This window comes from Chenopodium album, chromosome 3 (genome assembly GCF_948465745.1).
Source record: "Chenopodium album chromosome 3, dcCheAlbu1.1, whole genome shotgun sequence".
In the NCBI taxonomy this organism is placed as follows: Eukaryota; Viridiplantae; Streptophyta; class Magnoliopsida; order Caryophyllales; family Amaranthaceae; genus Chenopodium; species Chenopodium album.
Genome location: NC_137836.1, coordinates 13743234 through 13759414, shown reverse-complemented (window position 1 = coordinate 13759414; position 16181 = coordinate 13743234). Strand labels below are relative to the sequence as shown.

The following is a 16181-nucleotide window of genomic DNA, read 5'->3' as shown; positions in this document are numbered from 1 at the left end:
TTATTGTCCCATGAACTTCAACCTGAGTTTCTTTAATAATTTTTCTATGGCACTCTCTCACACATAAACATGTAGCCATCAATGACGTTAAGTTTACTACCGGATATCAAGATGGGGAAATCCTTGATATCCTTCACTCCAACATCAACACTCCATAGATTTCAATCCCCCTATACCGACTTCCATGCATTGTTAATCAAACACAAACTTCAAGATTTTTCAATTTCAATAACAACCAATTGAAATCCATACCAAAGACTCAAATTTTGAACACCCACAACACCAAAATTGAAAATTTAACACCAAAATTCAATCTTTGGACTTCTAATAACAAATAACAATCATACCACACAAACTAACCCTAAAAAACCGCTAAAACAACCTTGGCTCTGATACCAATTAAAAGGATTAACGAATGTGCCAGCTAGTTTTCAATTAACGACACTTAACAACAACGAAAACGTAAAAACAAGCAACAAACGAGACAAGAAAAATTTATTGTGGGAAACCCGAGAACCGAGACAATAACCCACAAATCCACTATGGAGTAACAATTTGATGAAGAAAAATGTAGATTACAAGCTTTCAATTCACCATGAAAGCTCCTACCCCAAGCTCACCCTCTTAAATACTCAAACCTTAAGTGTTTGGGTTTACATTGAGGCTCTCTCTCTACATCTTTCCCTTCATCCTATTACTCTCTTAACAATGACAAAATAAGAGCTTATATAGTGCAAGAGTACAAGGTTAATCAACGGCTAAGATTACATCCAGAGCAAATTAAAAGAAATCACAGCGCTGAAATAGGGCCGAGGAAGCTGGTTCGATCGAATCTACCTTGAGTTCGGTCAAACAATGGGTGGTTCAGTTGAACCTCCAAGAGGTTCGATCGAACACTCGAGTCAGTAGAAAAACTCAATTTCCTTCAAATGGTTTGACTGAACTTTTCAAAAGTTTAGTCAAACTTCCGCACTATGCGGACAACTCTTCTTATAACGGTCGTAACTCCCTTGATTCTCGACCAAATTAAGCAGATGACCAGTAGTTGGAAAGCTCTTAAGATGAGCTATCACCTCTAACTTGAATCACCTCAATATCATTTCTAGATCATGAGATATGAAGGCAGCCTTGCCTTTCATTGTTGCTTTATTTGCACCAATCAAACAATCCATAACTTAACTCCAAAACTATGCACCCCCTTAGATGTCTTGAATTGCTCTCCACACTTTTCAAACCCAACAAATATTAAGCTTGTTAGTATGACTTTTGTTTGGTGCAAACATTCAAAAGGTTCCCAAGGATCATGTGCACTGAGCACATCTCCTAGCAACTCCGGCAATGAAGATTTTTAAGACTTTAATTGTACGAGTTTATACTAACTACTATATTAAATCATTTAAGGTAGGTCAAAGATTGAAACTTTGTAATGCTAGAGATTTTTAAACCTATAAAAGTTGCTCTAGTTTTATAAAATGTTCACATAATATATATATATATATATATATATATATATATATATATGTTTGTATTAGGAGATTACATTCATTGCTGAAATTTAAATAATAGAAAAGTATAAAAAATAAAATAAAATAAAAGTTTATATTTGAAAGTTTGAATATCCCTCTCTTTTTCCTTTTCCTTTGGTTACCAAAGTTGAAGGCTAATATCGGTATATGAGTTGCTTGTATGCATCTTTATTCTGCGAGTAATACGCCACTTCAGCCTACAAAACATAAAACCAAATTCTTAATAATACAAGACAAAAGATACAAAGGAAATGAAACTCGAGCACTTCAGCATAAATTGGAAATGGTTTTATGTGTAAAAGTGTTCTACTGCTAACAACTTGTTCAAAATAATTCGTAGGGTGGTTGATCATGCTTCAAATACTTGCAAACTTATATCATATAAATGGCCAACTTCAGAAGTATGGTAGAAGGCATTAAGATCATAAATTGCAGAGGAAAGAAAGATATACTATAAATGAGAAGATTACAATGGTAAGAGTTCCATATACAACAGCCTATTGTGATTAGTTGTATGTAATAATTATCAAAAAAATTTACCCGGTTAACTTTCAAACTCCAATAAACTTATGTTTAATACAGTAACATACAAGTGCATAAGTTCAGGAGAGTAAACTGTAAACTTCATACATAAGACCTTTGCCACTTTAAACAAAGAAAACTAATTTTCAAGGGGCAAGAAAATTTAAGAAAAAAAAAACACAAAAACTTTGGAACTGGGGTAGATATTGAAATGAGACTAAACTTTATACATGTAAAACCATTACCTATTGTAGCGTTCAAAACACACAAGGTTATGAAAGTGAAACATTGCAATCGAAATACACTTACCTTCCGAACTCCCTTTACTGCTGTCAATAGCTTCTCACCGAAAAAGTCTTTAAAAAAGGTGTCCTTGTGAAGAGCATCTAAGGATTCAGCAAGTGATGTTGGAAGTCTCTGAAGTTCACCATCAAGGCTAGAAGGGTTCGCTTCTGCAACACATTAATATCAAAAATATATATCCGTTAACAAGCAAGTACAAACTCAATGTTATCAGGAGTGTCAATGATTCACTTCTTGTTCGTCTGCTTACAACCAAATTACTTTCTGAAGACTTTCGAAGGAAAAACAAGTGCATACTCCAATATACAGCCTAGCACCCCCCCCCCTCCCTAACAAAAAAGGATACTCTCACGCAAGGGAAGAGTAGTTACCTTAGTCCTTACCCAACCCTTCCTAAAAGGGGAGAGGGGAATAGTTTTGAAAGTACAATAGAAATTTTTAGTGTTAAAATTGTTATGTATGACAATATTAAACTTTTTGTATTAGATTAAGTTGAATTTAATTGCGAACACTTCCTTCACCTACACTTCATTTCAAATATCTTGTATACAATAAGCTCATACTTCAACTCTAGATAATCTTACCAATTGGAGGAGGCAAAGTAAGGTGCCTCCGCAAGCCATCGATCCCTGCAGCAATTATAGAAGCCAAACCCAAGTGGGGATTTGCACATCCATCAAAAGATTTGATTTCAAAGTTGCTTACAAGACCATCTTCAACCCCAGGAGGGCAGGCAGTCCTCAAAGGAACTTCCCTGTTCTCTTTTCCCCAGCAATGATATGCTCCACTCCATGTGTCTGGTTGTATACGATCATAGCTACAGATTATAAATTTTAAAACGATGCAAATTAGACATATTATTTCAACAACATATGATTCATGTATGTTAACTAATATGAAAGTTTAATTACAAGATTTTTGCTATGTAACATAAACCTTGATAATTTGATAAACAGCAACACATGGAGAGAGGAAATTAGGCAGATCTTCTCTATATATAGATAAGTCATTAAAAGCTAAATAATGTTCTAATGAGCATAATATGTTCTTGAATCAAATGGTAACAATCAACTCCGAGGGAAAATACTCGTAAGGGGTAACGATGCTGAATATGGGTTCATGCTCACAAGCTAACTTATATGAGAAATGAAGAATAATGGTCAGACTTAAACATTTGGAGGGTCCTCTGCTCAAAATGTTCTACACATAATTAAAATAAAATTTTTACCTATTAGGATTTGGAGCAGTAAATGCCAAAATGGCAGGAAGATGAAATAAAACTCCAGCCATAAATTCCTGACCAACTTCAGACATTCCATAGCCAGATCCAGGAGACCCAGTAAAAACATTTTCATCATTTTCCCACAAACTTAGATGCACATGAGATCCAGATCCAATGTCATCCAATTTATACCTAGGGAGAAAAGAAAGAAAACGATTAAGAAGTTGACACCAAGATGATAAACATAATGTCGAGAATATTTATAAGACAATCATCATAATTAACCTATACACACAAAAAGAACAGGGCTGGAAACTCATATGCAAATACAAACTATTAGTGCAGTCTATGAAACTGAGTATCATACAATCAACAGGTAAGTAATAATAGTATATGATTAATAGCATATAGAGATTTAATGCTCAAATTTAGGTGGATATAATACTAGAAACCAACTTTGAACTATGGGATGATTAATTGAGAGCTAAAAGATCACATACTTTTAAGTATGAGAGGCAACAATATGAGAATCATCAAAATATACTTGCCCCTCGGCCACCTCACAAGAGAGTTCTGAATTTCTTCTATTTTAGTAAACAAATGCGCGGTGATTTAGATTTGTGCTTGTGTGAACCAAGCAAGGGAATCACAGTCGAAGTTCGAATTCAAGTATGGGACTACACACTTACAACAAAGGTATATCTAAATATTTTATAATTCACATCATTGGGATTCGTAGAAAGAAGTTATAAATATAGTTTACTAGAAACTTTGCTGATAGCATCAAAATTCGTGTAATTGTTATATCAACTGACCCAACCTTCATAAAGAATTAAAAACCATAATGGACTATGATATTAAATACTCTATACACCGTACAATTATATTTGATGTTACCAGGGGAAAAAGATTCAACAAAAAGATCAACAAATAAGATCAATTCTCTTCTGCAAGTTACCCAGGGGAAAAGGTTCAACAAAATAGAGCTGCAAACAAGTACTTGGAATTTTCATAATAGGATGACAAGTTTTGCTTTAGACAAACAATTATATTCATCACCTTGATTCACTTTATGTTCAGACATGATACTTACTTTGGTGCAAAAGTTGCGAGCAATCCATGTTTTCTAGCCACGCTCCTGATAGCTTCACGGGCAAAAACCAAATTATCAGCAGCACTGGTACAAACACTGTGTCCCAGTGCCATCTCAAATTGGCCTTTCCCTGCTTCGGCATGTATCTAAAGCATATAAGGAATAAATTACCAAAAGAATATCTGAATTAAGGCATTACACAAATTAAAAGAAGAATTATGAAAAAAAAAAAAAAAAAAAAGACAGGATAAACGCATTACAGTTCAATGGCAAACAATCATCATCCAGAACATTTTATAGTGATAATTTATAACCCTTGGAATTTGATGAACTAAACCCCACCCATCAATATACTATGTAGACACTCCTAACAGTAATTAGTCTATTGAATCGTGATGACACTAATTACTAAGGCAATAGATGAGCTAAAAATTATATATTAATTTCTTCACAATGGCGAAGCATTTGGTTAAACACCCTGGCTAACCTCTCATTTGGTTGTTACTTCATGAATGCTGGGCATACTTTGCATTAGAGAAGAAGCATTTTCCCCTCCATTTTTGGATTCTTGATAAGTTGTAAATATGTTGGAGAGGGGAGAAAGTTGTTGATATTGACATCTAGTCTTGTAGATTATAATTACACATTTGGGTTGCATATGATAGTGCATGTCACGGGGTACCTTATAGCTATGATGCACAATTGCTCTTAAACTATTTCCTACATGGCTTTGTGATGCTTATGGTATGAAATTAGATTTTGTTTTTCAAAAAAATTTACACATTCGATGTAAGGTACCTTGATATATGCATTGGTAATAAGAAACACCAGAACGAGAGACAACTTCTAAGTCCTACTTCCAATCATGCATTCCCAATTAAAAATAATCTACTCCGTACCTGCTCCACTGAAATATCCAAAGACTGAAGTGCTGTAAACATTTCATTGAGGATTCGAGAAGCTGCATCATATGATGAAGTTGAGCAATATGGAGTTGAATCAAATGGAACCCATTCTTCACTTCCATCCCTACAAAAATTTTCAATATTAAATACCTGATACTATAAAGTCTATAATATCTTAAAGCTTGTGGATATTAATGAAAGAAAAGTGAAATAAAAGAGTGGAAGAATTAATGTAATAACCTTGTTACTGGTTTCAAGATATAAAATTCATTCTCGAAACCTGCATTCATTTCCTAGACATGATAAACAAAACATTTAGAGGTAGAACGACTTAGAATTGTATACTGTTGAAATACTAGGCAATAAAAAGGTACCAAATTAAACTCTTCTTTCATAACTTTTGCAACCCTCCTCAATGCCTCCCTTGGGCAGTATTCCCATGGTTCACCAGGCTTCAGATGCATGTCAGATAAAACCATCTCTTCTCCATAAACCCTGACAAAGAAAACAGAAGAACCCAATAAGTTAATTAAGACGGAAATATTAATGGACTATTTCTTAAAGAACACAAGCACAATAACCCATGTATCAGTTGCAATACGATAAGAGTACTGAATTAAAAACATCTGTGAACAAAGCACCTAGAAGGAAAGAAAATGATCCGGCATTGATAATATTGAAAACAAAACAATGTAATTACCTTATAGTGGAATCTTCCAAAAAAAATCTTAAGCAGTAAAATTCAAGCATGTGAACTAGTGGAATGAAAAGTTACATAACAACTATTTGGACTTTGTCCTACACTGCAATACTTCCTTAAGATTGTAATGTAGCAACCAACAAACAAGAAGCACCTTTCCCAAAAACTAGATTCAAATAATCAACATATGGCGCATAACATATATGATACATATGTTCTCCCAAATCTCCTAACCGGATTTATACAAACTCCAGAAGCAAATTCCACAGCAATATTCGAATATTCCACAAAAAAAATAAGATTTTTCTCTGTATGAGTAAGGAAAAAAATTGTGAAGATTAAGATATTACAGTAATTACACATATTCTATTGAATATAATTACCATGGGATTTTTCTAAGGGTTGACATGTCAGGAACAAGTCTGATCTCGCCTGTTCCTGTCAAGTTAGACTCAGCAACTGGACCATCCATAAAAGAGGGCATTCCCATGCATGCAAAAGTTAAACCAACACCATTTTTCTTGACAACATCATGAAAGCGCTTTACAGGAACAACCTGTAAAATATCAGATACATCAAAGACAACTCTAAATAGCAATAAGATTATCATAATGTAAAGATGTATTTAATTTACTAAGCTACAACTGGTGTATGCAAATGAAATTTTCAATAATAATACTTTTTTTTTTTCAAGATTGCAAAAAGGATAGAATTTAAAGAAAGAGGTTACATTAGCAGGACAAAGTACTATATCATTAAGATATGAAGAAACTCTTAAATAGACGATAAGTATATACCAGGAACAAAACATACAAGGGATACAAGCTACAAATCCTTAATCAATTGATTCAATAATATACACCAAATAAATCTCATATTCAGCATATAATTGTGTTATATATTAAATCTATATGCAGCATGACTTTAACACAGCCTCTACATTTTATGCCTTAAAATTTCACAAGTTAATTGCTAATCAGGTCTTTAATACATAACAATTGCCTAAAAAGGGTCCTTTTTAAAACATAAAAATAACACAAGAACAAAACAAATCACAAGCTAGGCCAACAAATAATCTTTGCACAAAAACTTTCAGAAATTCTGAGCAAAGAAAGAATTTGAACCAGCACAGACTATTACCAAAGTTGGACTGATAATTGAATAAGCTACAATTTAAGAGAAAAACAAGTGAAAGATCTAAGTTCAAAATCATGAACATAGGTATCTACGCATATAGTAAGAGATATAATTTTGAATATGTGTGTGAGATGACTATAGAGTTAGTAGAGCTAAGAACTTTGTTGAGAGTAATATTAGACAATTATAGTTGTAAAACTATATGTTTCATGTGCAAATATGTAAATTCATTCATATAGATGAAGATGAAAATGCTTAGAATGTCTAAGCAATAATCCCATAAAAGTTTAGCGGGCAACTCATTGGTGAAAGAGTTATAGAACATACAAGTAAGGTTCAATAATCTGGAACTGCTTGTTATTTAATACTCCATAGTTCAATGAAAATTGGTCACTCAAATGGTACTTTTATCTAAAACTGAAACCTATAAGGCATGAATATCCTCTTTAACAAGCAGAACTTAAATATAATAATGATGCAAGAAACCACAAATTCAATTAATTTCTAAAGAAAACTTTTAAAACTTACACGACATCTGCATTGACCTGAAGTATCGATCCAGATTATACGGACTAAAGTGATATGACTTTTTGGCAAAATAATTGTAGTCTCTCCATTATTATAAGGTATGGCTTTAGTTGGATCCAATTTAACACTCTGTTTGATCTTGTAAAACTGAATTGCATTTTCAGCAAAAAGGTCCTTGGCTGCTTCCAATGCTTCAGGGATTGACAGATCTTCATCAATGCAAGAATCACGTAAAATTGAGAAGATAACCTCACGTGCTCGCCTGGCACCTATAAAGTGGAATGGGAAATGTGAGGACTATCGACTACCTTTTGAAACCTTAACTAAAAATGGCCAAACTACATCTCTAATACAATTAACCTTGTTATTCCAAAAGACATAAGTGTACAGCTCCTATGCTGCTATATGAGGTGCATGACAATTAAATGAATGACCCAAAATAGAACCAAAATCGTAAGTAAATTTATTCTCATAACTTACATTCCAATTGAATAAAATGTCTTGTTACACACTATGCTAATCTTATATGCAGACCACAGTATTTAGCAGCCTAGGTTACAAAGCACTATCATACTAGGCCCAACTTAGCCTAGATCAGGATGCATATGTCACCTTAAACTTGATCAAATAATTAGACAAAGAGGCATAATTAAGGAGGACATAAATGTTAAATATAATCTTATAATGTTCAGGTTTTGGAGTCATGTGGATGTGGACATAATAGATTTATTATAGTTTAATAGACTCAACTCTAATTCCTAACTTTACAGTGCCCCATATGTCAAAGAAGAAAAATATATATGGACAAATATGAACTTATTGATATATCTCATATATGTGGTCCATTGCACTGCATGAATACTGTAAGAATTAACTTGAAAATAAAAATTTGATCTGAATTTAACCAAAGATGAACACACCTAGGTAAAAAGCTTCAGGAAATGCATAGCCATCAGTGCTGAACATCACCTGTTGAATATCACCCTAATGTAAGATATAATGTAATATATCAAGTATCATCTCTACAAGAACTCAATTCTGTAGCACACGGTCCTTGTAAACTCATCACCTTTTTTATGGGAGCCAGCTCCAGTAACTCTTTAACTGCAGATTTCATCCCATTGTAGCTGAGTAAGAGAAGTCCCAATCCAAAGTCAAGGTAGACCTAGTACATTAAGAAAAGCTTAACTAACACTTTTAAAATTTAGCTATGGTATGAAAGGAAATAAGTTTAGTGGCATAAATGATACCTGGGGATAAACACTTGCCAAGTATGATGCTTCCTTTGAAAATGGATAGGAAGCATGTAACAGAACAAATCGACATTTGTCAAATCTTGCATCTTCAAGTACCTTACGAAGATGAAGCGGGTTTGATGTCCTTAAATCTTGATCTTTGTCTCCAAATCTATGGCCAATATCAAATGCAATCTTAGTGCAAAGAATATTATAGTATAAGAAAAAAAAAAAAAAAAAAAAAAAAAAACAAGTTTATCTTACAAGAAAAATTGTTAGCAGACAATAAAGAACACACCAAAGCACCTAAAACTAGTTATTACTTCCTCTGCTCCCCTAATACAGCAACAACTATTATTTAAGAAAGGACAGCTATTGCAACATCTCTGTGTTGGGACGGTGCTTATGAAATTCCAACTTTACTCACATAGGTGTACTTTTCTTTTTTCTTATTGTAGTTAACGCATGGGAAAATGGGAAATTAATGCCAACCCTCATGTAATTATGTTGAAACTCAAATTGTAAATGGTGCTTCCATGAGAGATGTACTATGTAAGCTAGAGCAATACAACACTTCAACATACTACCACCATTTTCAGCATACTAAGGAACATAGGAAATATGTATTTATAATAATCAGAGTAATTGACTTATTAAGTATGAAAATACCCTGTGTGTATTTGGATTGGCAAGTCAAAGTGCAAAGCAACCTCCAAACTACGAATAAAGATATAGTCAATTAACTTCTTATTTGCAATCCGGACAGGCTTCCCAGCTGAAAGGTAGAATAGGCATAGAAGTAAGTATGTATGTTGGTTATGAAAAATATGACATCTCTCAGGATTCACTCACCACTTAAAACTTCAGACAGGCCATTTTCAGCATCCTTTTCGCTGATATATGGATCGATTTCTAGACCACCACGATATGCAGCTATACTTTTCAATCCAACCACTGTGGTAGCTAATGTGGAAGAAGGTCACGGAAGCTCATTACAGAAATTGAAAAGGCATATTCATCTTGTCATAATAATCATTCAAATTACCATAAAATAAACATAAGGATTATAAATTATTAATGCAAAGGATATGACTTCAATTTTTCAACAAAAACTTCAGTAAACTTGTTCAGCGTCCACATAGCTCCATCAGGCAAGTCCTATAACACCCCGCCGACAACACAGAAATATACTTATAAATCAGAGAAATGTTACATATGCAAAATTGAGAATATAAACAAGAATGTGAAATCATAAATTATAAACTTCATTTTTAAGAATGTGTGAAAATTTGCCTTTTTTTTTTCCCATATTTGTACTAAAAAAGCTTGGAATCAACATACTAGACAGAGGAAAATTCAAAATTTTTAAACAAGTAAAGAGCCAAAATGTTCTTACTTCATCCAATATTTTTCCTGCCAAGTGCTCAATTCGTAATATTCTCCCAACAAAAGGAACATAGCTCTTATGCCACTCAATCTCATACTTGTTATCAAAATCAAGACCATCATCGATAAGTGACCCTGCGATCCTTGCAGCTCCAAAACAAGTTGAGCTAATAGAATCTATTCCAGAGTGTTTCCGATACTCTTCAATGTCGTACAAAGATGATTTGCATTTATATAGTTCAGCAATTTCCCTCACCCCCCTCTGAGAAAAAAATATCATCAACAAGTGTTGTAGCCAAAATATGAAATGATCATTATTCAATTTGATTCCAATAAAAGATGCAGCAAGACATAACTAGATGATTCAGGAGAAAAAATCTGCATAATAAGCTAACTTTTTAGTATAGATAATGAAACAGAAATAATTAGTTGTTTAAAATAAAGTTACCATAGGATTGCAGTATCACTTTACAGCATCGAGCACTAAACTCACTAATTGATAAAGTTGCTTGATATTGGTGTAATGTCTAACATATTTACTAAGTCATTGCATCAATGGAGTAGCCAAACTTGGCATCAATTATAGTCGTACAAGAAACACAGTGATGCTTTAGGATTGAGGATTAAAATTGATACTAGCACTATTGTCCTTGATAGATATGGTTATCAAAGAAAAAAGTTGTCAAAAAGGTCATCAAACATAATAAATACCACATTTGATAGATATGGTTCACAAATGATGACTGTAAAATCTTACTATGCACATTTTAGACATTGTACATTTTCAGACCTTGTACTCACTTTTTAGTTTTTACACTTAGGCCTCTTTCAGTATATCAAAGAAAAAAAATCTCATTGGATTTTGTTGGATTTATTTTAATGTGTATTTTTTTTTTTTTTTTTGAAACAATTTTAATGTGTATTTTCATAATATCAACTTTTTATAATGTTTTAATAAATATTATTAAATTAAATATATGAATGGTATAAGATGTACATTTAAGTCTTTAAGATCCAACTAAAATAAAAACAGAAAGTTCTTTACTTCTTTAGGATTGGAGGGAGTAATAAACTTAAGTTGAAAAATTAATTTAACACATGCCAATTTGAGGTGCCCTTAATTATAGATACTTGTTTTTTTTTCTAAAATTAAAGTTAGGACCTACACGCTACACCCCCACCCCACAATCCACTTTTTGTACCTTTTTCACTCTCTTTTTCAGCATCCAAAAAGTAGGAGTTGATAGCCTTAAAATGGATAGAAAGAATACTTAGAACACATATTAAATTAAGGGCTCGTTTGGTTGAATGTATGAATTGCAAATTCCTTGGAAAATTGATTTCCCATGAAATTGAACTTCCAAGAAAATTCTAAAAATTGTTTGGTTAACTAAGGGAAGTGAAAATTCCCATGGGAAGTTCCACTTACCTAGGTCCCCCTAGGTAATTAACTTCCCCCGTTTTGTGTCATGGGAATTTCTACTTCCCATGAATTTGTTAGCCAAACAACTTCAAAAAATTTCAATTCCTAGAATTTTCAAATTCCCATGTTTTTCTTTGGCAACCAAACAACCTCTAAGGACTAAATGTCACATTTTGAATGTTAATAAGCACTTGTCAACCTTTCTATATAACATCTTTATCCTAGTTGCTTTTAAGCCTCTTGTTAAAGTTCGTTGCATTAACAGGTAGCTAACCAATTATGAGGGTAAGGGACTTAAGGGAGCATTAAAAGCAATGAACTACATTTGAATTTAAAGAACTCTTCTTAGTTTAGAAATCAAATCACAATATGACCTCTTTTGACAATTGTATAAGTAAAAACATGTTTGTCTCGATGTTTAGTTTCAAAATTCAAAATATTAACTTTTTTTTTTGTTTTTTTGAGAAAACAAAATATTAACTTTTTACTCCTTCATATAATAATATTATGCATGTATTCAATTTTTAGCGCCCAAAATGTTATGTCTATTTTTAATATTTTAGTTATATTTTACATAATTTCATCATAAAAACACCTACTCATTACATTAACTAATGTTTGGAGTCAACCTTTGATTTTTTTTAACACTCCCATATAAAATACCCTTTATGAAAAATGAGGAACATACACTATCTTATGGGACATTATCACTTTATTAATATTCATATAAGATTAACTGAGGTATTAACTGAGGTAGAATGAATATAATTTTGAAACAGAAAGAGTATTTCAAGTGTACATGGATACTTTATCACTTTATCAGTCATAATCCATGTACAGATGTACTACATAAATGTAAGTAGTGCAACAACCAACCTTTCTAGGAAATTAGGGAAGATATTTTAACACGCTAAAAAACAGATTAACACTAAAGTAATACTTAAAGAAGTTGTCACTAACTTAATGACACAGACCCAACAACGACACTCCACCTACTCAGCCACCACTTACCACTTTAAACCAATGTCGTTTTTGAGAAACCTAAATGTTGATTGAAACGCACAGGCACATAGGTAACACCTCCTCCGTTTTGAATTAGATGCATCACTTTGATTAAAAAATGTGACAAGTATTGCATTGAAAGATATGATCAATTTAAAAAATTTAAAGGCTTTGTTTTGTTTATATAATTTTTTATTATTTGAGGGATTTTGGTTATATAATTGATGAACAGGTATAAGTAACTATTACGTCAAACAAAACTAGTACTTGTATCATGAATGCACTCTAATTTCTACTCCCTTCATTTTTAAATACTTCTTTATTTCTACTTTTTGCACTTTTTATTTAGGAAAAATTGCCCAAAATAATCCAAACTTTGTCTCATTCGCCAAAAATAATCTCAACTTTCGATTATTTTTTAATAATCCAAACTTTAATATGCATTCGCTCTGAATAGTCCCAACATGTCATTAACTTGTTATAACTAGTTATGACATGTGTTGGCATGTGATAGGTCCAAAAAAAAATTTAAAATTAAATAATAAAAAAATCTTTCAAAAAAATTATAAAAATAAATAAATAAATAAAACCCATAGCCGCTGCCAGTCCTGCCACCGCCGGGAGGCTGGCTGCCGCCGGCATCTCCTCCCCATCCTCGTCCCATTACCGCCCCCCTCACGTTCCCCCGTCCATTTCCGACCCCTTTCCCCCTCCCTCACTCGAAACCACCCAAACCCGAAATGGTAGATAACCCCCACCTGAACCACAACCACCCTCACCAATCAATTCTCTCTCCTCCCATGTCTTCTGCCATGTCTTTCCTTCCCATTCCCAAAACTTCCAATTTGCAACTGCAAATTTTTTATATGAAGATGAAGAACATGTAATTGGGGATTGTTTGATTTTCAAAGATGGAGTTATTTAGGATAGGATGAAACTCATGAAAGTCTGGTTGGGTGGGGGTGGTGGTTTCGGGTCTGGGTGGGGTGGGGTGGGGGAGGTGGTTAAGGCGTCTAGGTTTGGATGGGAGTGAAGATGTTGGTGGCTGAGCTGCTGAGGTGGTGTTGCAGTGGTGGTTTTTTTCATATGATTTTCTTTAAAAAAAAAATTGATAATTTTTTTTTTATTATTTTCAACAAAAAATATTTTGACCTGTTTAGCCGGTTCCAAGTTACTTGCGACTGCTTAAAATTAATAGAGTATAAAGTTGGGATTATTAAAAAATAATCAAATGTTGGGATTATTAAAAAATAATCAAAAGTTGGGATTATTTTGAACGAACGGTCCAAAATTCGGATTATTCTTGACAATTTTTTACTAATGTTTTTTATTTATAGTGTTGTGGGTACATGTTGTCATCGTCTCAATAAATACATTATTAATTCTCAATTATTAGAATTTATATTTATTGATACTTATTATTGGTTAGAAATTAGCATTGACATACATGCTCAGCACAAATAGAGCAACTATTTAAAAAGGGAGAGTTCCAAAGTATCACTTTTTTTTTTAATTGATGAAACACTTTTTTTTCATTATTTGACAACTAACACTTTTCTGTTAACATAATCACTTTTCATTTTCATTTGTTTTTTTGTGAGTAACGGGTCATTTTCAAGTAAGTAGGGGGACCAAATGATCATGATGCATCAACTACGAGTACAATTTTTTACCAAAGAAAATAAATAATTAGGTGATGATGTATGTAAATATGTACTTCGTAATATTGATTTTTAAAATGGTGCGGTGTATAAGTTTGAAAATTCATGGCATAAATGTGAAAGAATGGCAAACACACAAGTGAATCAATGTAATTTTTTTTGTGAATAACTGAATAATGTAATTAATGTTTATTTGGAATGAATATTTCCTTTTTCAGCTGATTATATGTCACCGCTATGTTTGTCATTTTCTTCAAAAATATTAAATATCTAACCTTAAACGAGAAACAACAAAAACATATATTGGAAATTTTAAAAAATAATTTTACAAAAACAACAATTTGAAAAGTTTATGCATATTCCAAGTGAATCCCCAAAACAGCATCTTTTTTTTTTCTGTTTTTTTTCTATATTGTACAAAATCTATCAAACAAAAACACATTAAATATCAAATAATATAAAATAAATGAAATCAATCGCCCCCTTTCTCTTTGATGGATGAATTAATATGAAGCGGGGAAGTATAATTAATTCCATATTGACAAAAATGTACTAATCTCATAAAAAAAAACTAAAGAAATATTTTCAAAATTATCATCTCCAAATTTGGCATGAGCTAACGATAATCAGAAGTATGCAAATATTACAAATATTAATCTATTTGGTTGAAAAAATTAATAAAGTAGAAAAGGAAGAAGAAAAAAAAGGTTACCTTGAAAGAGAGAGAGTGAGGAGCAAAGGATAAAGCGTCACCATCGGCTTCGGTAAAGCATTTGATGAATGGAAACGACGAATTAATAGCGACGATATTGTGAGCATGAGCGTCGATTAATTCTAAATTGTCAATTGTTTTTTTCAATTCTGCAAATTTATCCTCTTTTTTACACCTCAAACTCATACTTGCTTGTAGTTTATTAGTGGATGGAGTTGGCTTGTTTTTTAGTAGAAGAATCAACTTTGTTGTGGGTTTGCGTTTGCCGCTTTGGTGTTTGGGTTTGGGTAAGGTCTTATGTTTTGACTTTGGTGGGATTATTATTATAATATAATGTACTTCTATATAATGTTAGCATGTCTTATCAATTAAGGAAGTATTTAGTTTTAAAAAAAAAATAGAATAATTAAGGAAGTATTTGTGTAAATGAATGTGGACAATAGTTATTGTAGTATTAGACTGTAGTATATTAGTATATGAATGTGGACAACAATACGAGTATATAAGGAACCAAGCTTTGCAAAGCTTGGTTGGATAGGAAAATTTACATCTTACAATTAAGAGGTTGCGGGATTAAACACTTTATGAGGCACTTTAGGGTGGGGGTTCTCTTAACCTTCTCCCCCTCCTCCATCTTTAAAGTGTTTAGTCTACTAACTCGGGTTAAGAGGACATGTGAGAGGATCTAGTCCGATAGGGCTCTTCTCCTTACCAACCTAAATTTAAAAAATAAAAAAATGAGTATTTAAGGAGAAGTGGGAATGTAAGGTTACAAAAATGCCCTTATACGGTCCAAAATATGAGTCGAATCTTGTTAATCTATGAG

The 16181-nt window shown here is 32.7% G+C and overlaps 1 protein-coding gene across 2 annotated transcripts; it reads right to left on the bottom strand.

Moving 5' to 3' along the window:
• Positions 1 to 1461: 1461 nt before the first annotated feature.
• On the bottom strand, positions 1462 to 15664 carry LOC145623852 (uncharacterized). 2 transcript variants are annotated; one of them, XM_081676734.1, is made up of 18 exons: positions 15356 to 15664; positions 10568 to 10819; positions 10263 to 10329; positions 10024 to 10140; positions 9841 to 9946; positions 9187 to 9343; positions 9006 to 9101; positions 8857 to 8905; positions 7937 to 8205; positions 6655 to 6827; positions 5946 to 6066; positions 5812 to 5864; positions 5566 to 5695; positions 4667 to 4812; positions 3580 to 3765; positions 2936 to 3168; positions 2358 to 2500; positions 1462 to 1723 (listed from the first exon to the last, which is right to left on the bottom strand). In XM_081676734.1, the coding sequence occupies exons 1-18, from the start codon at positions 15539 to 15541 to the stop codon at positions 1661 to 1663; spliced, it is 2547 nt and encodes an 848-aa protein (XP_081532860.1). In that variant the 5' UTR covers positions 15542 to 15664; the 3' UTR covers positions 1462 to 1660. The 2 variants fall into 2 exon arrangements, with proteins under 2 accessions (XP_081532860.1, XP_081532861.1); XM_081676735.1 differs by lacking the exon at positions 15356 to 15664 and adding an exon at positions 11006 to 11323 and having other exon boundaries at positions 1464 to 1723.
• Between the last annotated feature and the right edge of the window lie 517 nt (positions 15665 to 16181).

Bases quoted from the DNA above. Each gene is read 5' to 3' on its own strand.
- LOC145623852 (XM_081676734.1), bottom strand. From the start codon at position 15,541: ATGAGTTTGAGGTGTAAAAAAGAGGATAAATTTGCAGAATTGAAAAAA. The intron at 10,820-15,355 runs GTAACCTTTTTT...TTTTTTTCTCAG, and splicing joins CTCACTCTCTCTCTTTCAAG to AGGGGGGTGAGGGAAATTGC. The intron at 8,206-8,856 runs GTGTGTTCATCT...TCCACTTTATAG, and splicing joins TCCTGAAGCTTTTTACCTAG to GTGCCAGGCGAGCACGTGAG.